Source organism: Myotis brandtii, unplaced genomic scaffold, assembly GCF_000412655.1.
Source record: "Myotis brandtii unplaced genomic scaffold, ASM41265v1 scaffold440, whole genome shotgun sequence".
In the NCBI taxonomy this organism is placed as follows: domain Eukaryota; kingdom Metazoa; phylum Chordata; class Mammalia; order Chiroptera; family Vespertilionidae; genus Myotis; species Myotis brandtii.
This window is the reverse complement of record NW_005366834.1, coordinates 6,229,774-6,256,498: the sequence shown is the minus strand read 5'-3', so window position 1 is coordinate 6,256,498 and position 26,725 is coordinate 6,229,774. Positions and strand designations below refer to the sequence as shown.

General features: G+C 43.6%; 1 protein-coding gene and 1 long non-coding RNA gene across 2 annotated transcripts in view; one reads left to right on the top strand and one right to left on the bottom strand.

Annotated features, from left to right (window-relative positions):
* Positions 1-26,725, bottom strand: part of MYO10 (myosin X) — a 205,652-nt gene that overhangs the window by 111,201 nt on the left and 67,726 nt on the right. The window contains exon 3 of the mRNA XM_014546332.1: positions 7,387-7,545. Within this exon, the coding sequence (XP_014401818.1) occupies positions 7,387-7,545 (159 nt within the window). The remainder of the gene's footprint in view (positions 1-7,386; positions 7,546-26,725) is intronic.
* LOC106727517 lies at positions 21,710-23,519 on the top strand. The gene is made up of 3 exons (XR_001363742.1): positions 21,710-21,810; positions 22,594-22,727; positions 23,302-23,519. It is a non-coding gene; the product is annotated as an uncharacterized LOC106727517 (long non-coding RNA).

Sequence of the window (26,725 nt, the reverse complement as noted above, 5' to 3'; positions counted from 1 at the left end):
CCAAGACTCGGCCCAACTGGTGCCTGGGCTGGAACCACTTCCCGACCCTGTCCTCACCGTCTCCTTCCAAGGCCCATTCTGTGTTCCTAGTAAGTACTTTTGCCACATGTACTGTTACCCCGCGCTATTGTCAATGGTGTGCTGTGTCTGTCTTCGCCTATAAACTGGGAGGCCCTGAAGGGGCAGTGTCCTTCATTTATCCAATCTTTCAAGAAGCAACTACCTTGAAGAAGAGTAATTTGCACCCCTGGGGCCCAGCACACATCCTGACACAGAAGCAGGGCTAAATCGGTGTAGATATACTGAGAGTCCGAGATCTGACCACCAACCCACCTGATAAACTCACACTGTAAAGGTGTTCTAGTGCTCTAAGCCACTACCTTCTACATAACAAAACTGTTCGCCATCACTGTCGATTAAACAATTAAAAACATTTTTAAACAATTAAAAAAAAAACCATGAAGCATTCAAGGCCGCTGAAAACTAGATCACAACAGGTAAGTTGAGTTGTTACTGAAGTCAAGCTCTTACATTTAGAGGTGACATTTCGATTTAATTCGAGCCGTTTCAGACTAAAATCCCTTCCTTGCTGAAAGGAGTCTGACCCCAAAGAGAGGCGGGGAAGAAGAAAAAAAATCAGGAAAACAAGGTTTGTAATTGCCACCATCAATGTGCTGACGTGGAAGTGGCCACTCAAAGCATAAACGGTTGGTAAAGTTTAAAAATACATCCCCAGTCAGACAGATGGTTACAATCATCTTTTGGCAACACCAGTTCTTGATTTCATGTGAAAAAAACCCGGACAAACCACACTGGACTCAGCTGTTCCCGGTACAAGACACATGCCAGGCCTACTCCTCATCCCACCAACGGGCCATCCCGAATCTGTGAGAGGCGGCTGTTACTCGACACTGGCTTTGGAAAGGAAAAGAAACAAGCCAAAAAAAAAAAAAAGTCTACTTTGGGAAAACTCAACTCAAGGCAATGAAATGCAGATTTCAATTCACATGTCCCAAACAGTACCCTCCATGGCATGGTGTCGGGTATAACGCCTCAGTCCACCTGCCTCCTGCAATCAGTGGGTCTTTAACTGGTTGCTGCATTTTATTTATTTTTGTTTTGTTTTGTTTTGTTTATCCTTACATGAGGATATTTTTCCATTGATCTTTTAGAGAGAGTGGAAGAGAGAAGAAAAGACAGAGAAAAACATGTTGATTGGTTGCCTCCTGCACGCACCCCAGCCAGGGCACTAGGGCATGGGCCGGGGGAGAGCCTGTAACTGAAATCGAACCCAGAACCCTGTGGTCTGCAGGCCGACACTCTATCCACTGAGCCAAGCCGGCTAGGGCTGGTTGCTGCCTTTTAGAAATGCTAACACCTTTGGCTTGACAGAAACAGGCTTCAAAGTTAATGCAGGAACAACATCAAATACATTTACAGATTCAGTCTGGAACACCACCTAACCAAAGAGTATTTTTGAAACACCTAAAAATACGTTAGCTGTGAAGAATCTTTGTGCTGACATGAGCATTTATCCTTAGACACAGCCCCACGTCGTTAAACGGGCTGGTTTGATTCTGATCTCTGCACTGTTTGTTCAACAAGACCAACAAACTAACCGAAGGGCGGGTGGAACAGCACGGCTTCCTCGGAGCCGTCTCCTGCCCCCTAATTGCAGGCGCGCCCAAGCTCCCCGCAGCTCTCTCCCTGATGTGGTTTTGGGCCATTCCTTCAGGGCTGGGACAGGAGTCTCCGTGCAATTGACCCAGAGCATGACAAACCCTTTCCTGGAGAGAATGGGCTTCTCTTCCATTCGGAGGGAAATAGAGCAGCCACACCACGAGCCTGGTATGGCAGTCCCTCCGCTCTGGACACAGCGCTCACCTTCAAGACAACAGAAACCTCATCTACTCTTGTCAACACTGTGTTTAGATCCTGGGTACATAACAATTTGAAATGGTCCAGGCTTCAGAGAACAAGGCTCCAGAAACTACAGTACATCAGGCACCCAAAACCCACCTCCCCTCCCCTGGCTGCCCGGACCAACGGTGCCAGGTTTTCAGGGGCTTGATGAGGGGTGTCATTAAAGCTAATCCTGTCTCCTTCACCTCCCCTGACTCCTCATATCTGCTCTTGTCTTGCTCACTACCATGTAGACCCTCGTCTAAAACCCTCAGCTCCTCACCCTTGAATTACTGCAACACTCTCTGAGCTGATTGACTCTCTCATCTCACATCACTTCCTTATCAGCTCTTTTTAAAATTGTTCTCTGGTAGATTCTCTCATTAACCTTTAGCAAAGACGGCATAGTCTGTACGACAGTGAGCCCAGACTTTGCTGGCTAGCTTTAAGGAAGCCAGGGTTTCTCCACCTCGGCCCTTCTGACGTCTTGGACCAGGTGACTCTTGGTTGTGGGGCTGTCCTGTGCACTGTGGGACCTTTACCAGCATCCCTGGTCTCCACCTACCAAATACCATTAGCATTCTCTTCCTTAGCTATGACAACCAACAATGCTTCCAGATACCGCCAATGTCCCCAAGGACAGCATCAACTGCTTAAGAACCACTGCTTCGGGGTTCCCAGACCCAGCCTGACTACATATATCTCAGCGTTCCCAACCAAACACCAGAGTCCATAAGCAAAGAACCTCCCAATGTAGCGAGGCCATCGCACCAAATTCACTCTCATCTGCATCTTCATGCGTGGTGTCTCACTAGCCTTTCCTTCTAACCAACTCTCCGTAGTGTCATGACGGCCCCTGCTCCATAGGGCTTTTCACACCCAGCTCGGGCTTCCTAGCCCACCTATTACCTCCTTGTACCACAAACACACACCCTGCCCTTCCACTGCCTGGGTCTTCAGGAACTTACAGAGGGAGACTGCCTTCACCAGGTCTCCTCAGTGGTAGGAAGGGACAGAGGAGGGTGGGACCCTCATCAGACCGTCTCCAAGGGGTGAGACCATCAGGGGCAAGCCTCCATGTCAGGAAGCCCAGAGGCAAGAGATTCAAGGTGGAAGTTTGGGATGGGTTCACAGGTAGGGAGCTGAAGTGCTGAGCTGGGCTCTAGCCTGGGAAGTCACCAGGGGATGGGAAAGGCTGACATGGTGGAGCCTTAAGCAAGAGGAACCTGGAGTTCCAGGAAGGGGGGTCTCTAGAAGCTGGGCCAGCCCTCAGCTGCCAGCCAGCAAGAAAGCGAGGACCTCAGTCCCAAGTGAACTCTGCCAGCACCAGGAACGAGCAGGAAGTGGGTCCTCCCCCAGAGCCTCCAGAAAGGCTAGCGCTCACCTATGTTGTAAGTCAAGCCATCTTTTCCCTCCTTTAAATGTACAGGGTGTCCCAAAATTCACGCAAGATTTGAAATTCAATTAAATTGCAAATCTTGCGTGAATTTTGGGACACCCTATACAGACGGGCGTCTCTCAGAGTTGGGATAGAAGACGGAAAAGCCGTGCTTTTCTCACAGGGGGCACCTGACGGTAGGCACCCACTGCCAACAGCGTCAGCAATGATAGGAAAATCATGGTGGCTGCTTTATGGATAAGAATCTAATTATCCAAGTCTCACAAGGAAGGCATATAGGCAAAATTAACTGAGTCGACCTGCAAATTGGATGTGCAAAGATCATGTGTTTTGCCCCTCAAAGGAGAGGAAAAAGATCTTCACTTCAGGAAAAAAACAACAACAACAACACCAAAAACAAGATCCTAACCACAGGGTTCATTTGGGCAATTTATTATTTTTCCAATAGCATTGATTTTTATTCATTCATGTTAAGTCACCTAAAATATCTGTTGAATTTAAATGCTCATTAATGTAAATGGCTGAGCAAACCCATTTCAATGGATACTCAATATCCCACATAGTTAAGTCACTTCAACACAGCCTCACAACAACTCCCACACCAAACAGTACTTTATTTTGTCCATTTAAACCCACTATTACTCCCATGTTATAGTGTCTTTACCTGTCAAGTATACAAGATGAAGAAAAAATTTAGTTAGATAGGGGTTGCACCTGGAAAATAAGTTTTGTAAACTCCATACACACGTTCAAAACTGCTGGGTCCCCAGTCCATCTATGAACTCCAGGGTTGCCAGTATCATGCGCAGCACATGAAAGCCACACTATCTGACTAGCTTATTAATTCTGCATAAATCAGGCCAATCAATGTGTCAACCTGTGCACAGACCATGCACTTTTAACTGAACATGGCAAAATATTCACTCTTTTGAACTTTACATCATCATTTGATGTCAAACAATGAAGCAAATCCCAACAGTATATACAAAAACAGCTTTGCGTTTACAAAAGATTGTTTCCCATGCTGATTAATCCAGCAGCTAACTCACTGGTTTATGCAACTTTACTGAAGAAAAATAAATCAATGACTAGCAGAGCTATTAGTTGATCACTCATCCATTGACAACGTGCATCGTTTATTCAGTGGTATATTAAACAGTGTATTGGAAGACAGATTAACTAATAGCTCCAAGCCTCCTGGCAATTTAAATGGCAATCACAAAATGTTTGAGACCCTATTTGGGAATACAAAGGATGTTTGACTTCCAATTTCCATTCTCAGTAGAATAAGAACAGGTCATTCCTTTGTTGACATGCCTAAGAGACATCACATTTTCTGTTCTGCTGATGCTATAAATTCAATACCAGTTCTCCAGCCACATCAGTTATGAGTGTAGAGTATATCATGTAACCTCAGATCTCTAACAGTGGAAGAGATGGATGCTGCTAGAATAATGCTGTTTCCTTTGATGGGACAACTGGGCACCCATCTTCCTTCCCCTCAGATGATCTCTTCAGCATGTTACATCAGTGAAGAATAGTTTCATCTCATAACCAAATTAGAGTGAAGATACTGGCCACAAAATATTCATGCCCTGTTTTTTAAAAATTCTGAATCTTGGGCAACTGTCCTCTTGTAACTACTTTACAGTTTCTAAAAGCAGTTATTGTCCAAAGCTGGAAGAACTTAAGTCTTCTGAGATGAGCTTGTGAATGAATGGAGGGAGGTAAACAAAAAATAAACTTTAAAAAGATGAGGTCTGATAGGGGAGCAGCCGGATAAAAAAAATAAAAAAAGGAACAGTAATTTCAAGTTCATTCCAACTATAATGCAGGTTTATTCTGACTTTAAGGTAGCATCACATGGCATACTTCTGAGTCCATTCCTGAGATATTCTCTTGTGCTTATCTCTGTCTGTGTTTTAGATCCCTGCAATCTCTGGCCCTAGGGGGTCATCTGGGTTTGGATCACATAGCAGTGAACAAATGGATAAAAGCACTTTAGAGCCTGGCTGGCTTGGTTCAGTGGTTGAGTGTTGACCTACGCACCAGGAGGTCATGGTTCGATTCCCAGTCAGGGCACATGCCGGGGTTGCGGGTTCGATCTCCAGTGTGGGGTATGCAGAAGGCAGCCGATCAATAATTCTCTCTCATCATTGATGTTTCTCTCTCTCTCCTTCTCCCTTCCTCTCTGAAATCAGTTAAAATATATTTTATAAATAAATAAATCCATTGGGCAGTATTTTTCGCCTCCTAATTGACTTACTTGTGCTTGGCTATTAAATGTAGAGTAAGGACTTACATGAAAAGAGATGAGTTCTGAAGTACTTACCTACAAGAGACATACACCAATAAAAACTATTTCAACCTAGCTTCACATTTCATTACCAACCAGAACTGGTTCTTTCTGATATGTATGACATTTATTATACAAACATTTATTGCACAACCACCAGGTGCCTGGCAATGTCCTTGGCTCCAGAAAGACAAAATAAGTAAGTCCTTGACAAACTGAGGAAAGAATGTGCTATGTAAACAAGTAGCTACATGGAATTGTCGGATACTTAATGCTAAAAACACAGTGCAGTATATGGGAACTCGGACACCCGTGCCTGAGCGTTCCCTGGGAAGAGGGCATTCACTGCTGCCCACGAGATTTCTGAGATGGAAGCAGAGGAATAAATGTGCATCCCGCCAGCACATGCAAGACACAGAATACACCACCACTTTTACATAGACATGTATGAACGTTACCTTGTCTGAAGAACATATGGAAAACATTTTAAATCTGAAGACTTAGTGTAAGCAAACTCAGCACATCAGAGGACTACAACATGATGAAATTTCTCTAGACAGGGCTGTTTGAAAACATTTGGCAAACATTAGGTCAATCTGGCAAAAATGACACTTTCCCAATGCAAAGAGAAGGCAAATAAACATGCTTGTTAAAAAGATGAATAAAATGAAGCCCCATACCCCCAAATCTCTCATTCCTCCTCTTTCCCAACTCTTCTCTCCTGGTCTAACGTAGATAAATTGGAGGACCCTAATTCCTAAGCGTGCCTCAAATATCAGTTAGTACCTACTAGCTGTTCTAAAAGCTGACATTACCCTTCATCATAATCACAGAAATATTAGCCAAGTTCAGTGTAACTCCGAAAGAATAAAAATTATTCAAAGATGAAGTGTTGTCACAATATTAAAATGTTTTATTAAAAGCTATATGAATTTGAACTTGATCGGAAAACACACACACACATATATAAGCAGTTGCCCCAGTCTACTGTAAAAACCTGCAAACAGGCAGATAAAAAATGGATAAAATCTGCAGGCCATTCTATCTTGACGGATAACATAATATATATGTACTTAAATGTAAAAGATGGTTATTATAGGAGTTTTAAATATTACTTTATAATACAGAAATAGTCACATTTCATAAACATTGAGAGAAACATGTGCATGTCTGCTTCTTAAGGACATGTGTCCATTCAAAACAGATCCCACAAGTAAAGTAGATGGTTTCCCTTGAATCCAAATATATCCCTGGGTGGGATCCAGAGCCAGGAAAAAAAAAAGGAAATCATAAAAGGAGAAAAAAGCATAAGCTCAGGTACATTGCTTTGCAAATCCACATTTTCCCAACCCTTAATTGAGGAAGTCAAACCACTCCTCCTGGCTTCTTTATACAGCAGAGCACTTACAAACAGAACACATACAGGCGAAGAAAGGTCAAATTACCCTTCAATTTAAGTAATCCCTCTAATGAAATCAAGGCAATAAACACAGAGAACATGATTTATTGAGCCACATTTCTAATTTGGCAAAACATTTGAACACATAGTTTTACTTACCTTAACTAGGGGTTCTCAAAAGGCAGGAAGTACTCTTTGAAAACAATAATTTTGAAACTAGTACTAGATTTACTGGGGGCATCACTTTGTAAGTTATAGAAATGTCTAACCACTATGCTGTACACCTGAAACTTGTATAATATTGAATGTCAACCATAATTGAAAATTAAAAAAGGAAGAAAAGACAGTCAAACCTGGGGGACTTTTAGAGGGCATCGAAGCGGCACTTACGTAAATCTGGTCTCTCTTATATCGCTGGTGTAGGTTGTGCATGATGGAGCCCCCGTGCAGCTCCGTCAAGGTGGCCATGTCCTCCACGCCCTCCTCATTCATGGGGTGCATGGCAGTCACCTTCTGGTGTGTAATTGTGCTCTGCTTGTATGTGAATACCTGAAAGAGGGGGTGGGATAAATTCAATTGTTTAGTTATCAGCAGCAAAGAGTTTCTAGAAGTTTCCTGAACGTACCATACAAACATTACACATTTCCGCAACAAGATCCTGAATTGGCCAATAAAAAACAAACTGCAGAGAACTTTTTCATTTTTTTTTTTTTGTGCCACCCATCTCTTTTTAAGGGAAGAAATTATCTTGACAGTTGCTGGTAGATGATCTCAAGAGACATTAGTTCGAGGCTAACCATCCTTCGGAAACCACAAAAATTATAACCTTAGAGTTCACTTCTCTGCCTGTTTCTCCAACTGATCTAAATCCGTTAAGAAACTGGCTAACCAAGCTTTTAGAAAGCAGTTTGGTTTCACTGCATAATGTTTCACAAGGGATCATGTATTTCAAAGCTTCATAATAACATTCTTCCATTTAAGTGGTACGTAAACTCACTGTATGTCTACAGATTTGTTCAAAGATTGGAACGCATTTGCACAGGAATGTTTGGAAAATATCCCTGGATGCTCTCCCCTCACTATCGGGATATACTAGCATAGCATTCATGTGACCTTTAGGCAAAACAAATCCCCTCTCAGATTTAAAATAAAATCGGTTTGTTTGCTTGTCAGCCTGTCTTCCTGAAAGTCCCAAATGCCCGCGGTGAGTGCTGGACACCAGCTTTTTAGCATGTACTCGAGACAACTCTGATACTGTCAGACTGATTTCCGAATGTGCATGGATTTCTCAAACCTACTCAGTCCTCCTTTCTCACAACTGATTTGGTTTCAGGTTAACCATTTCAAGTCAGCTCCATCTGTTGACCAAGCCTGTCCAGCTTTACATGCAAACTCATGTAGTAACATCATTTAATTATGGAGTCTACTCCATATTTATTCACTTCACACTTTTATTATGTTCATCCTCAAAACAAGAACTCCAAGAAGCAAAAAAACAAACCAAAAATAAACAAGAACCTAAAAGACATGAAAATACACACCCATTCTCACGTGTGCACATACACATACCAAACAACCTTCTGGAATATTTGCAGAACTTTATGACTGGGATTCTGTTTTTAAATATTGACCAGTTGCCTACATGGCAACAAATGGTATGTTATTGCAAAAGAGAATGACACACCAAAAAAAGCAAAAGTACCAATTCGATGGTTTTCAGAAGCCTCGGAAAATGGCATGTTTTCTTTTCCTAGAGAAAAATTAAAACTTCAGCAGTGGCATTTGATCCATGTGAACCACAAGAGCTGTTGAAAACCAGTCCTGAGACACTACTCGAGGCCAGGGCAGACACCCTGCTCGCCTTCTGAGGACCAGCCACTCTCCCCAGCTGTTTCCTGTGCTGGGACACCCACCAGGAGATGCACCCCTCCCAGTAGCCCCACCCCTGGCGAGGTGGCCAACCCTGCCACGTGAGCACCCGCAGGCTGGGGCAGGCCTGGGGCCCTGGGAAGACGCTCCGGGTGGAGTTTGCCAGGATAACAAGGTGGTAAGAAAAATGCACAGGAACATTCAAGAGTGTGGAAACACTCAGGACACCCACGCTCGCATTTTAACTCATAAATACCATGGAAGAAAGTTAAACAGAGAGATGTAGGCGAGAAGTACAGGTAGTTATGTTAGGGCAACATGGAAAATCCCAGAAGCAACAGCTGGAACCCTCTGCCTTCCTCAGCTTTCTACATGCCCATGATTTCAATCCAGGCAGGTACAGCTGGAACCCTCTGCCTTCCTCAGCTTTCTACATGATTTCAATCCAGGCAGGGTTGGCAGAACCACCACCACTGGGCAGGTTTCTTGGTCTTCCATCGGAAGTGACTGTGAGGGTGTGTGCAGAAGCAGAACTTGGCGGGGCCAGGGAACGTCTGGCGGGCTGGGCGCACAGAAGCCCCGTGTGTCGTCCTCTCTCTGCTCCCAGCACTCCCGGGAAGGTCTCTCCTCACTCTGCTCAAAGCTCCTGCCAACACAACTGGCAGACAGGTTACTCAAGTTCCCCAGAAAAATCTTTCTTGCAGGAACCAAGACACGCCACTAAAGCCAGCAAAACTACCTCCTGCAAGCTCACCACCAGCAAGTCCTGCCCAACATGAAAACAAACAACTTTTTCCACGAATTGTCTGGGTAGATGGAGAATCCCAGAATTTGAGGACAGAAATAATTTAGAATATTAAAATTGTTGTCTGTATTTCTGTTGATTCTGCTTTTTGGGGGGGAAATAATACACATGGTACAACACTTAGACACTAAAATATATATGAACAGTGATTAAGTATTTATGACCTATGTAAACATTGCATTGTTTTTTAATGTGCTGGGAGCATTTGTGAGCACAAGTAAGCCGCTCAGAGCTGTCACATGGCCACTGAAAAAAATGGCCATGACCTGTAAATAGAGTTCCCCACCTTCTACACTGGTTTCCTTAGATATTCTCAGGAACACACCGGTACACAACTGAGCCGTGCCCATTCCAGGAGAGGGGCAATCAGGAGACCTAGAACAATCCTCGTGACCTCAGGGAGAGGACATGATGATGGAAGAAAACAGTTACATAAACAAGAGGCTATGAACAGAAAAAGAAACATTCTGCTAAGATACAGGAGTGCAGCTGCTCAAAACAATGATTATTTCAAAGAAAAGGGGAATAGTAGAGAAAATGTATTTGTGAAGGAAAGGCAAGGATAACCACCCACTTGGAAATGGGTTAATATTTGTAAAGATCTTAGAATGATGTCTGGCACATCAAAGGTACTAAATAAGTGTCTGATAAATTAAGAAAAATCATTCATTCAAGCAAATATTTCCTGGTGTAATCTAAGCATTGGGAATATAGCTTACATTCCAATAAGGAAAAGGAGGGAAAACCCAAACATACAAGCAAGTTTATAGCATCACAGATGGTGAGGAATGTCTATGAAGACATCATGAAGCTTAGGAGACTAAGTACCAGGAGAGGTTACTTTATATTAGGTATTTTGGGACAGCCTCCCTCGTAGGATAATATGAAAGTAGAAACCCTACGTAAGTAAGGGATGAAAATAGCCCCCTGAATTCAGGATGCTAATGCATACAGAGTGAGGCATACCCAGTTATTCGTATGGAAAATAATAACACAAGAAAAAACCCTAAGATTTGCATACTCACACATATAAACTTACTTTTGCCCCACATGATTGAATTTTCAAAGATTTCAATGGATTGATAAGACCAACAATCTTATTCAAGGATTTTTTTAATATATATTTTATTGGGATCAGAGAGGAAGAGAGAGGGAGAGGAAGAGATAGAAACATCAATGATGAGAGAAAATCATTGATTGGCTGCCTCCTGCACACCTCCTACTGGGGATCAAGCCCGCAACCCGAGCATGTGCCCTTGATTGGAATTGAACCTGGAACCCTTCAGTCTGCAGGCCGATGCTCTATCCGCTGAGCCAAACCAACTAGGGCTCTTATTCAAGGATTTTTAAGGAGAGCCCTTTGAATGATCAAAACTCATTTCTATGTACAATAATCAACATGGTATTTAGTTGCACAAGGTTAGCCCAAAATAGCAGAAAGGAAAATTCTAGGTTTAAAGAATGGAATTCTTTTTCAGGAACAGACAATTGCCAACATACAATAACAAGATGTATCCCTAAAAACCCAACTCAGAATAAACTGAGTTACTTCAGTGGAGAATTTATTGGGAGAAATGTAGTGAGGTTACGAAATGGAGCAAAATAGGGAAGATTAAAAGACAGGAAATCAATTTAGAGAAAATGGGGCCTCAGAACAAATAGCTCCTGTTATAGAATTACATGCCACTGGTCACAAGATGGACTGGGTTAAGCGTGGAGAACAAAGGAAACCAATCAACACTATTGGAAAAACAACTCACAGTAGGCTTGCCAAGGCTGGGTCCACTTCTGTATGAAAAGGCATGGAGTCAATTAATCAGATAAACAGCTGAGCCATTATCAATCCCCTTTTATTTTTAACCTTAGATTAGTACACATTGCAAGGCAACCCCACCATACTTACACAACAGTTTCTATAGGAAGGAGTGATGTACTAGTATACAGACTTTCTTGAAGTCATCAGAAACTCTCAGTCATAAAACCTAACTTTTTCTCTTGAAGAGAAAGAGGGCAGGGGGCAGTCTTAGCATGTCCTCTCTTGATGAGCAGATGGAGTAGAGGGTATTCTCAATCGGGGAGACTTCGCCTCATGTTAGCCTGGAATTTCCCTTAGAGCAGTTCTCCAAGTCCTCCATTTTGCCACCTCCCCCAACCTCACCCCCACCCCAGAACATGTGGCAATGTCTGTAGGCATTTTTGGTTGTCACAACTGGGGGGGATGGAGGAAGTTATTGGTGAAGGTCAGGAATTATCCAGCCCAAATGTCAAGAATGCCAAGGCTGAGATGCCCTGGTTTAGAAATCCCAAAGCAAGGCCAACCAACCAGCTGTCAATATAGATTCTAGGAAAAAATGATGAGAGTAAGCCAATGCCTATAAGCAAAACCTTTCATAAACAAAGAAAACAAAACAAAAAACAAGTCTTTCAGAAACAACTAAAAACAGTAAACAGAGTAGAGGTAAATCAAAGGCCAGAATGACAATATTATGTAACTTAGTTTTTGAGTCTTTCTTATTTGACGCAGCTAAAGAAGGGTCATGGTTATGATGATAATAATGATGAAGATTACTATTAGGCATTGTGTTTGCTTACATTTCTGTATTTCTAATTGTACTGTGTTATGGTCAGACACTATGGTCCAGCGGTCGCCAACCGGTGGTCCATGGACCAATGGTGGTCCGTGAGGTCTGAAAGGTTGGCGACCGCTGCTATGGTCCATACCATTTCTACTTCTGTCTACCTGGCCCGGGACTCTTGTACCTGCTGTTCCCCTGTCTGGGTCACTGACATCCTGCTACTCTCTTCCTTGAGGTCTCAGCCCAAATGTTACCGTCTCAGAAGACACCTGTCACATGTCTTCTTAGCTCATTATGACAGTTTATAATCACTTATCTGATCTATTATCATATTTGTTTAAAACCACCTCACTTCCACCAAAACCTACAATAAGAAATATGTTTATACTGTAAACTACTATATACATCTATAATAATAAAAGCAAAATATGCTAATTAGACCAGATGACCTTCCAGATAAAGCCAGGGCTGTGAGGGAAGCCCGGGTCCCGGGTGCCTGCCCGTGGCCAGAGGGAAGCCAGTGCTGGCAGCCAGGGGAAGGAAGGCCTACTCTTGCACGAATTTTGTGCATCAGGCCACTAGTAGTTTAATAAAACACACCACAATATTTGATGCATCCCAATACTTTCTATTCTATTTCTCTTAAATGCTGGATGTGGCCCTCAAACTGATTTCACACCTCGCTATTACGAGTTACAAACCACAATTTGAAAACTCTACTCTATGAGGGCAGGAAGCATGCTGAGCTTGCTCCCCAGTGCCCAGCCTTGGCCCACTATACAGACTCAATAAATACAGAATCAGGGGTTCTCAACCTGTGGGTCGCAAACAATGAAAATACATCCTGCATATCAGATATTTACATTACGATTCATTACAGTAGCAAAATTACAGTTATGAAGTAGCAACAAAAATAATTTTATGGTTGGGGGTCACCACAACATGAGGAACTGTATTAAAGGGTCGCGGCATTAGGAAAGTTCAGAACCGCTAGATGGTCCTGGCCTTGAAAATGGGTATAACATAGAAGGAGAGGCAGAATGGAATAATGATTTTTTCAAGTTTTTATTGATTTTAGAGAGAGAGGGAGGGAAAAGGAGAGAAAGAAAGACATCATAATGAGAATGGAGCATCCATCAGTTGCCTCACACCCCAACCAGGGACTGAACTCACAACCTGGACTTGAGCCCTGACTAGGAATCAAACCTACACCCCTTTGGTGCATAGGACAATGCTCAACCAACTGAGCCACACTGGCTAGGTCCCGAAACATGGTCTTGGAGTCAGATCTGGGTGGATTCCTTTCTCCTAGCTCTATGCTACCTACAGCTCAGGGACAATGAGCAAGATAACCTCTGGCTCACAATTTTCCCCATCTGAAAAATAAGAAAGGTAATAATAATACCTAACTCAGAGAATTATTGTGAAAACAAAATAATGTAGATAAAAGTCACAGTAATTGGCACCACTAGAGCTCGGTAAAAGTTGCTATTTCTGTGAGAGGGATGTAATGCTAGGAACAACACAGAACATTCTATAAGGAAATAATCGGAGACTCGGCATGGATGGGGGAGCTCCCACTCCTTAGGCAAGGGCTGAACCCCAGCTGTGTGGGAGAAGGGACTGAGCCAGAGGGAGGGCTGCACATTTAGTTCTTCATATTCCATAGCAATCTCGACTTGTGTGCTGATGAAAACTATCTGACATAACACTTTCTTCTTCTATTTTAATCCTTTTGCACAAATCTGGGTGGCCTTGTTTCGATTTTCCCTGGAATTCTACATTATATCTGGGGATGCCTCTCAATTTATTTTCCTTCTTTCATTTGTTTACTGTCGCCTTAACTCACAAATTAAAGTATGATCCATGACAAAGGTTAAGACATCTGCCTCCTGACGTGGCTAAAATGAGCAATCATGTAAATAAAAGATGAGCTTCCTCGTGTTAAGCTTCACCGACTCAAGCCATGCTCTTAAGACAAGTCTAAAAGAAGCCGACCACTTAAGTGAAAATCTGCCCTAGCCTGTTATTGTGTTGCTCTGTCGCAGGAGACTGGAGAAAGTATTTGGGGCATGAAAATGTACACTCCACTAGAATGTTCCATTGGGATCTAATCCAAAGCAAAATTATACATGTCTAATGGGGGGAAAATGGTACTTTCAGCTCCAATTTGTCAGACACTTAGCATCCTAATAACCATGGCACGGGGGGTTAAAATGACCTCGATATAAGTAAGTTCTTGTTGCTTTGACCTCCTTTGGGTGAGTTTGTTAGATAACCGACTACAAAACACAGATAAAGCAAGACTGATATCTTCTTTTCCAGAGACTCACACTGGTTTGTGAGATTAAGTCCCTTAAACTGTCGTCAGGTTTCCGATGCCCAGGGCAGCACCGTGCGCAGCACTCGGGCACAGACCACAGTGCGGAAGCGGGCTGGGCAGAGAAAACCGAACTTACTGAGTGCTGGCTGCCTGCACCAGGCACGTGGCTTACATTACCTCACTTGATCCATCCTCAGGGGGGAGGAAATACTGTTGCTCATTTTTTAAAGGATGAATTCACAAAAGATCAGAGAGGTTAGGAAACCTGCCCAACAGCACACAGCACAGCTAGCACTGAATTCCTTGGGAGAATGGAAAAGCATGCATGTTGGAGGGACACTACTTTACAGAAGGGCTTTGCATCCAGCTCTGCCAACTTACTGGCTGTGCATCCCTGGGCACATATAGTGGAGCAAATGGGAAAGAACTCTGTGGCCCTCTGAACCCCAGAGCTGGGTGCAGAGGGGGAGGGGAAACACATCGTGCACTGCTTTCTCAGTGTGCTGGGTTTAATGTCTCATTTATTCCATTATTTTTCATTTACTCTCTTTAGTTCCCCAGTCCTCCATGCCATGCTGTGAGCGGGAATACAATGATGAATTAAACACTCCTCTATCAAAAAGCTTACCATCCACTGAGGGATCCGAAAAATAAACAGGCAAATCCTAACCAAGTGGTGGGGGCTGAAAGAGAGGAAATTGCCAGGGCACAATGGGAATTGGTCACATGGGACGGAGGACAGCCAGGGAAGAGCAGACAGAGGCCGGGCTACACAAGGCAGGTGCTTGGTGGAGCGCGGCTGGGGCAGCGTGCGGGCCCGCGTCCTGCAGTGGCAGTTGGCCTCTGACCTGAAGGAGCTGAGCACCACGTAGGCAGGTAAGTGGGGGCAGACATTCTCTACCTGCTCACCGTCACGGACAACTATAATATTACACGTAATACCCGCACTGCTTTACTAGAGACCAGATACAAAGAAGAAATCTCACTACAAAACGCAATTCAATGACACCAACTTTCCAGAAACACCCCCGGAAAACAAGGTCTGAGTCTCCTCTGGGGTGACCACTACCAGCACTGTGGCCCCCATATGGAGGGCCTCTCCCTGCTTTCACATGCACAAGTAACGCACCAGGGAAAGCAACGACACGCACAACCCGGGGAAGATGAGGCTCTGCAGGCGAGCCCCCAGCAGTAAGTGCTAACCACTGAGCAGGGATCTTCCTGATGGCCCTGCAGAGTCTGCGGGCAGATGGACAGGGGTGAGAACCCGAGAGTCCCACACACCCAGGCAGTTACTCTGTGGACGCGTGTCTGCTGCCAGAGATGCAGAGCCACACAACGCAACGGCCTCCACCAGGAAGGCCTAGATGATACCCTGGCCTGGACCCCTCCTGGTGAACTTCAGAGAGAAAAGTGAACTAACTGTGAGAGTGAGTTGGCACAGTTGGAAGGAATGGCTAACACACACACACTAAAGAACACAGTAGACTATTTGCATATAAAGGAAATAAGACCTCAAATCTGAATTTATACGGAACATTAGCAACTGTGATTTTATAAAATAATTATGTAGATTTTTAAGAAATGCTAAACTACATTTGTTCACTAAAGAAAATTATATGTGTAAATTTTCAGGCAATTCTGCCCAAAGGAAGTCACCCTATTGTTCCAGCTGTGCTAGGACATAGCTCTAGAAGCTTCCTCGTGGCTTACACCACCACACAGGCCAAGTCCCCAAGGAAAGGAAGAGGTTACTGCCCTTGACCTGGTCTTTCCACGTTAAAGAATCCAGTCTGCCGGAAAAGACCAAGCCATACAAATGTTTTTTCATTAAAGTTATACTAAAATCTGATAAAATTATTCTATGCACATGCATAGTATAATCTTAGGCTTATTTTTTAAAAATATACACACATGTGCATGCACCCGCACAGGCACATGCATATGCACATAAACACTAGCAACTGTACTTTGGAACATTCATTCTAGATAATTGAAAACACTCATTTGCACAAAAACTTAAATGTTCATAGCAGCTTTATCTGGAATACGCAAAAGCTGAAAAAGTCGGCCCCGGAACGTTCCATGCAGTATGATTCTATTTATATAACATGTTTGCAATGACACAATTCTAGAGCATGGAAGACTTCACTGGTGTTTGCCAGAGGTTAAGGGGAAAGTGGGGGTGGCTGTAAAAGGCAGCATGTGGGGTCCTGGGGCTGATGGGACACTTCTGTATCTTGACTGTATCAGTGTCAACACCCTGGCTGTGATCTTGTGTAAGATCACTGGGGGGAACTGGCAAAGGGTCCTGGGATCTTTCTATATTCTTGCTTACATATGCATGTGGGTTTACAATGATCTCAAAACGAATGACATCTACAAATATAGAGGGGGAAAACAGGAAGAAAATATATCAGAACTCCAATGATGGGCTGCAAGTTTGTAGATGTTTTTAATTTTGTTTTTTTTTTAATATATATATTTCTATAACACTTTTCTAAAAATTTGCAACATTTCTAGACTTACAAAGCTAAATCAGGCCAATCAATATAGCTATCAATGAACATATCTGGATACATACAACTGATTCAATTTTTTAAAATTATTTTCAAAAAGCAACCAAAAACAAAACAAACTGATATACTAAACCTCCACCAAGAATCGCAAACTATTAGAAGGAAAAAGGGCTTCTCTTCTAATCCACTTGTCCTATGCATAGTAAATTTCAGCCCAGAGATGAAACAGGGATGGGGTGAAAGTCCAGGAACCCCAATTCTTGGCCCAAACATCACTTGACACCTGGTACCTGTCTTAATGTCCTGGTTTTTGTTCTAATTTTAAGGACCCCTTTCTGATGTCTTTATTCTGAATCACAAGCCAGGACCCTTATAGCATGAACTTGAACCTCCATTCCTACAATTCTGAACCGCATTGATGTTTCACAAGCGTCTCAAAGAAAAGCAACCCAGATGACTACATCTCCCCCTCACCCTGTGCCTACTTCCTTCCTTATCCCTTCCTCGGGGAATGATACCTTCAGGACCAGCTTCCAAGTCAGAGACCAACATCAGCCTGTGGTCCCTCCACATCCACCTCCCAAGTCCTGCTGATTCGATGACCCACACTCCCTGGAATCCATCTCCTCTCCACTCCTGCCTCGGCCACGGCTCACTCCTCACGTTTTTCATCCAGACCCCTTACAACAGCTTTCTAATTAGTATCTGCCTCCCGTGTCCCATGGCATGAATTCCTATCGCTCAAGTTGGAGTCCAAGAAACATTTTTTTTCCAAGAAACATTTTAATTTTGAGTTTTAATGACTAAAAAATTTTATTTTATTTTATTTTATTTTTTGCTCTGGCCAGAGTGGCTCAGTTGGTTGGGCATCATCCAATGCACCAAAAGGTCGCCAGTTCCATTCCCAGTCAGAGCACATGCCCTGATTGTGGGCTCAATTGCCAATAGGGGGTGTAGAGGAGGCAGCCAATCCATGCTTTGCTCTCACATTGATGTTTTTCTCTCCCTCTCCACCTCTCCCTTAAAAAAACAGTTGGTTTTGTTTTGGTTTTTTTACTAGTTTTAATGACAAACTTTCCTAGCACTGATAACTTAGAAGTGAAATACATTTTCAGAGACAGATCTCTGGTTTCTTTGGCTGGTGTTTCCCAAAGTGGAGCTGACTAGGCTCTACAAGGGGACACAACTTAGTTCTGAACAGTATCATCCTTGGTAAGCCTGAACCTCACTCTGCTCCCCATGGGCCGAGCAACCTGGACTTGCTCCAATGACTCAGTTCTGTCACCTTCCACTTCATCATATACAAGAACAGGAAAACAGTAACACACATACCTCACAGAGTGGTAGGGAGATAGATCTTGGAGCTGAGTAAGCAACTCAGGTATTTCCACTGTGGGTCCTGTTATTATTATTAGTGATGTAATCTGATCTTGCCCTGACTGAAATTCTCACAGTTTGTTCCCAGTCACTGCCAGGATGAAGAGTAATCTCCCCAATGTGGTTTCCTGCCATGCCTTTCAGGAAGGCCGTTGCTGCTTCTCCCACCAAGCTGACTCCAGCCCTGTCTCTTGCCCTCTCTCCTACCCCTCCCACCTTCCACACTGTGGTACACCCTCCTGGGGTCCACCCTTCATTCATCCTGGTCATTCCCTCTTCCAAGTCTCAGCCAGCACATCCAGCCTGAGCCAGGGCCTTTCCCTCCCACCGCCCCTTGCACGGAACCTCTCCTGTCACCACATTATACTGTGTCCTCTTCTTAAATCTTTATTACATTTACTGGGGTGACGTTATTGTACGTGACATTGGATAATAAAATTATATAGGTTTCACTTCTCCCAAGAAGACGGATATATGCAATCTCTTTCTCATCTCTTCCTAGGAACCAGGGTGGCAAACTTTGGGCTCCTGCTGGGAAGTGGCTGATTTCCTGGAGCAGCATGAGGAGGATCTGGGGCTCCAGGTGGCCAGTGGGAAAGAGGGCAAGACAGAACAGTGATGTTTACAGTAGTCAGGGTCATGCTGCCGGCCTTGTACTGGACCAATCTGGGAGAACCAATCTCGTGAAAACCTCGGGGACATTATCGCCTACTGACACGTCTGGCACCACTGGCTTACTAACCGTCTGCTAAAGGGACGAGCACCAGCTGCCCTTCTATGGTGCGAGGAGCATATAAGGAGCACCTTGCATTTGCATGTAAAACCTAACTCCAAAGGCCGAGTTGTAAATCAACATTTTATTCCCTGGCTGCCTTGCAACTGCCTAAAACTGAATAATATTATAGTCATTCCTTAGCTGCTCTAAAGTGAAATGAAAAGGACACATTTGAGCCAAAATTGCACATATCTTGACGTTTTAAAACAAAGTCACAATCAATTTTATGAATCCTAGCTTTAAGCACTATGTTTTTTGCAAGCTACTCACTTCCAAGTGGCAAGTAAGAGATATGAAGCAAGGCACTTATTAATCCAGTGAACAATGATAGAATGATTCCAGATTCAAGACTGAAACCCAAAGTCATTTTTGGCTGTTAGTTTGGTGAAATATCTACAGGGGGCCAAGAGGCCAGCTTGGCTCAAACTTATGGTGCAAGAAGCAGAAGAAACCAAGTTATCCAGAAGATAATAGGAAAGGCCAGAAACGAAGTGCACAGCTTGGAACATGCAAGGATTCGTTCCCACACTGTCCCTGTATCCTAACCCAACCCCTACTGCCAAGGAAACCTCTGGCAATGTCAGGGAAATGCTACTTTAATTACTATAAGGATTAGGAGGAGGCAGTAGGCTGGAAAGAGAAAAGACTAAAAAAAAAAATATGTCATTAAATGATGGCAACGATCCCTTTACTAGTAGAAATATATATTTAATAAGAAAAACTAATACTATGCACTGAGTTTTGGACCATGAACAACTTAAGGGGGCTAAAAAAATAATGCTTGCTTGTTTCTCCCTGAAAAGTATCAACAAAGAATTATTGTTCCTCTATCAATGTCTGTGAATGCAAAGGATATAAGAGCCTTGCACACCTGCTGTAGGAAATCAGGTCCAAGTATCTAAAAGCCAGAGTACCTGAGGTTTAGAAAGACTGATGGAAATTTGGTTGGAGTCTTAGTCTTGGCAACAGGACAAAACCCGACACATTTCCAAATGCCACGAGGGGCTGACAGGAAAGCACCAGGCTGTGTACAGCAAGGCATCCTCAGTGTGGCCAAATCAGGTACACAGAGAGCTACAGCTCGGGCTGAAGTATAAAACGCCAAGCCCTAAGTCTCCAGCCATCACTTGCTTAATCTATAGTATACACAGTAATTGTGACAGGTCATTATAGTCCCTGGCATCCCACTGACCCCAATACAACCCCCGGCTCACATTCTTGCCATGTCCAATCAAGGCTGCGATATGAGAGAGAAACATCCACCAGTTGCCTTCCCTACATGCCCTGACCAGGCATCGATCTGAAACCCAGGTATGGAACAGGCAACTTTTCGGTGCACAGGACGATGCTCAACCAACGAGCCATTCCAACTGGGCTGATATTTTCTTTAGCCAGTGGGAAATGTTTTCTTTAATATGGAAAAAGATCTTTCTTTAATCTATTAGTAGAGACACAACTAATAAACACTTACTGGATAAGTCCTCAAAAATCATTAAATGGAGTGAACTGAGAATTTTATTTCAGAAATATATGACAATAGGCCCTTTCTCAGGACCTTCTACTGCTAGAATGACCGGTCGCTATGACGTGCCCTGACCACCAGGGGGCAGATGCTCAACGCAGGAGCTGCCCCCAGCCCACAGGCCAGCCAAGGAGGGTGCCAGTGGGGGCCCCCTGATTGCCCCGCTGGTTACCCTGCAGAGGGAGGCAACCAGCAGCAGCGGCGGTGGGGAGGCCGGGCCAGCGAGCGGGCAGCACCAAGCCGGCCAAGGCAGGTGACAACAGGGGGCCCCCCAACTGCCCCATCAGTCGCCCCACAGATCGGCCCTGATCGCTGGCCAGGCCTAGGGATCCTACCCGTACATGATTTCGTGCACCAGGGCCTCTAGTTGTAAATAAGATGTTACATGAACCAAATAGTATAGAGCTTTTTTTACTGAACTAATCTCTCAAATACAGTATTTATTCAGGCAGAAATGATGTAAAACCAGAACTTCCGGAAACTTTTACACTGTTTGTGTTAACTCTGCAGAGGATTATAGGAAACTGAACTAGCTCCCAGGATAAGCATCCTGTTCGGGACTCATACCTCTTTAAGAGGATATACCTGCCATTCCAAATGACTAACTGTGAGAGCATCAAAAAGCACCACGATCGATTGAATGGGTGTTGTTGTTTTTTTAAATCCTCCTCTAAAACGTGAAGACAAGCACTGGTAAGCACACGAGACCGAGAGTCACTGTGAATACCCAGGTGGGTAGTAGTGAGTCCCAGCAAAACTCAGAGATATGGCATCTGTGTCGTTCTCACACTGTCTGAGCATGAGACATTCGCCGTGTGCTTTAGCATGATCATCACTATGACATAAACAAAATCAGCACCGTCGCCTTGCTGTTCTGACTGGTTTCTGAAATTTCACTGAATACCTCATAAGTCAGGGAGCCGTGTTTGGTACCAGAAGATGGGACCCGGAGTTACAGAGTAAGAGCCAGAGCAGAGGCCAGGCTGAGGCTGGGTGGGGTGAGGGCCATCCTCCCGCTTTGGTGTGTCCAGGAATTCTCAGCAGAACTGTGAGTAGTGCTGCCATTTGGTCCCTCCCCCAGAGGGTGTGATTGGGTAGAGGCTTGGAAGAGCCAGTAAATCGGGTGTTGGAATCAGCTATCAAGACGAGAGCAGGTGACAACTGGGAACCACTGAACAGCACCTGAGACGACGATCAATCACTGTTGTTACTGAGGTACATACGTATCTGGGTGTGACTGGATGGGGAAAGAGGCTCCAGAAAAGGCGTCCTTAACAGCCAGCACGAACAGATGTGGGTCTGAATTCAGGGTGCTGCCGGCATATGCAGACAGAATCCACAGGACATTAGCCAACTGAATAGCTGGGAAGAAGGGCTTCAGGATCTGTGTGCTGGGTGACTTACCAGTACATTTGCAGGGAAACAAAGCTAGGAGGCGGAAGATTTCAGAGATTTTAGCAGCAATTCAGTGCTAGGTGGTTAGAAAAACAAACCAGCACCCATATTCAGTATTCTCTACAAGTCCAGGGTTCAAATCCCAGTTCCCAATGCCCTCTACTTTGGTGAACCACTTTGTTACAGTTATAGAGACTGTGTGCTTTAATTCCACAATTAGAGCAGGAGTCTGGGCGGCCAGGAGAAAGATGGGCGGGCCTGTGGATAAGATGTAACTGGGGCGCACAGTCCAGCCGGCTCTGACAATTTCCCACTAACAGACTGTAACACAGCAATTAAGAAGGAAAAATAACACAGAAGAGCCCGAGCATTCCTGCCCTGAGAGACTCTCTGGTTTACATTTTACTCACAACATTTGATGTTTTTCTGCTCTTAGAAGCCCTTGTGGAAAGATACTATGGCCTTGGTACTTACCGCCACAGGAACAGTGTGGCCCCTCCCACACCATCAGCTACATCCAATCTATAGTGTTCACATGGCTTCAGAGGAGATGCTATCATTGCCAACAAGGTACAATAAAAAACAGGCCGTAAGCCTTTATTTACAATGTCTGGCTGCTACAAATAAAGCTTAAACCAATGTATGCAGAGCTGGGGGAAGGTCCAACATACAAAGAGCTAACTTTGTTTAAAAAATAAAAAAATAGGTGATTTAAAATGTTTAGAAGCTGCTTACATAACCCTAGAGACCCAGAAGGAGGTCTTATTCAGAAACAATGCACGTTTTCAAATGAATTCCGCTCTGAAGCCTTTCGCCGTGATATTAGGAGAATTAAGGTATTACGGGTAATTACTCTGTGGATTGAGCTAAGCCTATTAAAACAGAGACTATATTTCTGTACAAAAGGTCAAAACAAATTATTAACAACACGAACAATTCTGTTAATCAGGCTAACACTCAACAGTAGGGCCGAATTTTCAGATTTTAGCAAAACGGCTTATAATGTCTTTACTTTGAACTGACACCAACATTTGCCTCTGCGAATTTAACACCCTTTAAATTATGCATGAGCAAGCATGAAACAGCAGGGCTGAAGATTAATTTTCATGTGAAAATTTTAATTTTCCCTATTTCTCTGAGATAGAAAGGATGGTTATGTTTCATGAGCTCCACGGACCACCACAGCGGAGCAGCCTGTGGCCTGAGACACTAATAACTGATGCAGGCTCTCCTTCACCAAAGCCAAGTGCTCTTCGGACTTTTAACAATAGGAGCTGACTTCTGTGCCAACTCTTCCCGCAAATGCTTTTCATCAATAAGCTTTTTTGCAAGTGTGTCTAATAATAAAGCCCATGATCTCTTTGTCCTGGCCTCATTATTCCAGACCCAGGCAAGCTCGGGGGCCTGGAGTGTTTTGAACTGGTCGGGCACATAGTAGCCCACACTCGGGCACAGCCCTGTTCCCTGCTGAGATTAGCACAATATCTGATACCTAGACAAAGAGGACAGAATCATCGAAGCCATGAGACTAATCTTCTGGAGGGACTGTTAGGAGTGGGGGTAGTATTACACAATAAATAGATGATCAGGGAGCAAGTACATCCTTGGTTTCACAGTATAAAAATAGGCCCTTAGAAAATAGCACCGTAGAGAAAACCCTCTACACGTATCTGCACACTTCAGAAAATGTGGCCCACACCTGCCCAAGTTTAGAAAAGTGTAATTTCTGATGCATGTGTTGACTGAGATGGGGGTTTCAGTCTGCTCACCTGCCTTTTGCCAAAAGCTCTTTTGTTCAGAATGTATTGACTCCGTGCCTGGCACGTTCAAGGAGCTGAGGAAATAAAGACAGAACTGGTCTCTCTGGGTGTGGTTTCGGCTGGCTGCCAGGATGGCAGGGAATGGCTGCAGGAATGTATGAGAGCTGGTCAAGGGAAGGGGCGGATGAAGAAAATGATCCTGAATGTGCCCTAAAAGGTGCCATAACGAAGGTGCAGAGATACCAACTCCACCAGGGAGATCACCTCCTCACAGGGGTCCCGGCACCTTCAGTGATATGACCTGACAGAAGTCAGTCCACTCCTCAGAACCTTCTATCTGTCCAAAGGCAGAAAAAAAACTCCCAGGTACAAGGCTGATGTGATCATCATCCAGGTGTTAACAATGCCCAGGTTGAAGGGACCTGGAAGAGTTGGCATCGCTTGTGCCAAGGTAAGATATCTGCTAACATTTGACAGTGGGCTCACTGGCTCAATCATCAAATTGTCAGAGGCTTGTTTCCTTGGAAACCCTGCTATGGCTTCTGGTTCCATGTCCCTGTTTTGTCTGATTCTGCTAGTACTCTGAGCCCATGGCCATACATTCCTGCAGCCATTCCCTGCCGCCCTGGCAGCCAGCCGAAACCACACCCAGAGAGACCAGTTCAGCCCCAGCCTCCACACGTCACCAGGCTGTCCACATGCTCCAGTTTAAATCATGTTCTCCACTCCACCCCTACCTTCCAAATGCCTATGGCAATGACCTACTTCCAAGTATTTTTGTAACTCATATGTGTGTATCTACATGCACATAGATGCATATGCATATGTATCTCCAGATATACATATATAATTATGGCAATTCTTATCTGTATAATATGGCAATCAGCCCTCTGGGAAGTGCTCTTCAATCCCCATTTTATAAATGAGAAAACTGAGGCCCAGAGACCTTAAACAACTTGCCCAAGGTCAGTGTGTGGCAGGCAGGGCTGGGAGTCAAAGGCCCATCCATCAGAGTGTACCAGGCCTACTGTGGAAATGTGGCTTTTGTGCTACCAGCGTGCACCGTATTTTCCTGTTTTGAAATATGTTCCATTTGTATCCATAGGTCCTACAACTAGCTTATCTAACTTTGTTGTTGTTGTTGACAGCATTACAGGTGTTCCCCATTTTACCTCTGCCCCACTCCAGGCCCTCACCACATGATTGTCTGTGTCCATGGGCTATGCATATATGCATGTAACGTCTTTAGTTAGTCTCTTCCCATCCCCTCTGTACCTCAAAACCCCCTTTGAGCTCTGTCATTCTGTTTCATGCATCCATGCCTCTGGACCTATTTTATAGGTCAGTTTATTTTGTTCATTAGATTCGGCGTATAAGTGAGATCATGTGATGTTTGCCTTTCTCCGACTGGCTTATTTTGCTTAGCATAATAATCTATCTAAACAGTAGCTCCTGCCTGCCCACTGTTAAAAATCAAGTTATAAATGGAGCAGTACTTTAAAACTGCATCTATGCTAAGCACTTGGACTCTTTCAGTATAGCACATCAAATGTATATGGATGGGTAAAACAGACTTTCCTTTTAAAGAAGTAAAATAGTCACAGGAAATGGGATGCTAACACTTAACCAACAGCTCCTCGGTCTTCTGAACTTCCTTAATAGCATCAAAACTAGTTTGCACAAGTTAGGCAGAAGGGTTAAGTGAGGATACCAATAAATAATAATTACATGGTTACATAAGAACTTTAAATACTTAACCCATATTCCTTCATTATAATTTATCCCAACAAACAAAAGGACTGACGCACAAGAGGGAAAATTGGGCAAAACAAGAAAAGTGGGTTGTCCCAAGTCCCTCAATGAATCAGCCGCTGACCTAGGTGTAAATCACAATCAATTCCCTTCTCCTTGTTTTCTGCTCCCCTCAATCAGCCTGAGGAACTCTGCTCCATATTTCTATCCAGTTGTCCCTGTGCACCCCTGAAATTATTCTTTAAATCATAATACTAGATAAAAAAAATTTTTTCAAGCAATTTTACCTATCTTTTTTTTCTTTGAATAATTCATCTCTTATCCAACTCAGGGCTGAGTATTATTCATAAATCACAGAAAAAAACATACATTTCACTGCTATCAGGTCCACATCCCATATTAACACAAATCTTTAATTTTCACATAGTTTTTCACTCTCAGAGCACCTCAGTGAGCTAAGAGGAGCAGAGAACAATGATTCCTGAAAATAAAGATTGCATCCAATGACTCCACGGTTTATCCACTACACTCTCTCCAACAATTTGCCTAGTTAATTTTTTTATAGTCTCAATCAAAAAGGGCAAATGTGTCGTTATGAAAGTAGTTATAGTAAGAAAAGAGGAATATGAACAAATGAAGCAAGAAAACTTATTCAGTTTAATGTTTTGCTAGTTAATCTACCAGAACAGAAAGTCTACTTGTTTTCTGAAAAGCAAAAGATGGTCTTACATCATATTAACACAAAACTGGCACAAACAGAATTCTAGAACCCAATCTACACTCAATGACAAATTCCAACTTTCCCCTGGTATATCAATTTTTGTCCTAAAAGTGTATCAACCCAAGTACGAAGCTAGGTGAAAATTACAGCAACACTAAGAGCTCATGTTATATTGACTGGATTATTCTCAGTTAGAGGTGTTTAAAGCCAGCTCTGAAGAACTCCAAGTTTCACAGAAATGAAGGGGTTGTTTCTGCCCACTCCTCCTCCTATTGTCTATAAAATCTATGAACTTCCAGTAACATTGTATTTGAACAAAATAATTCCATATATAT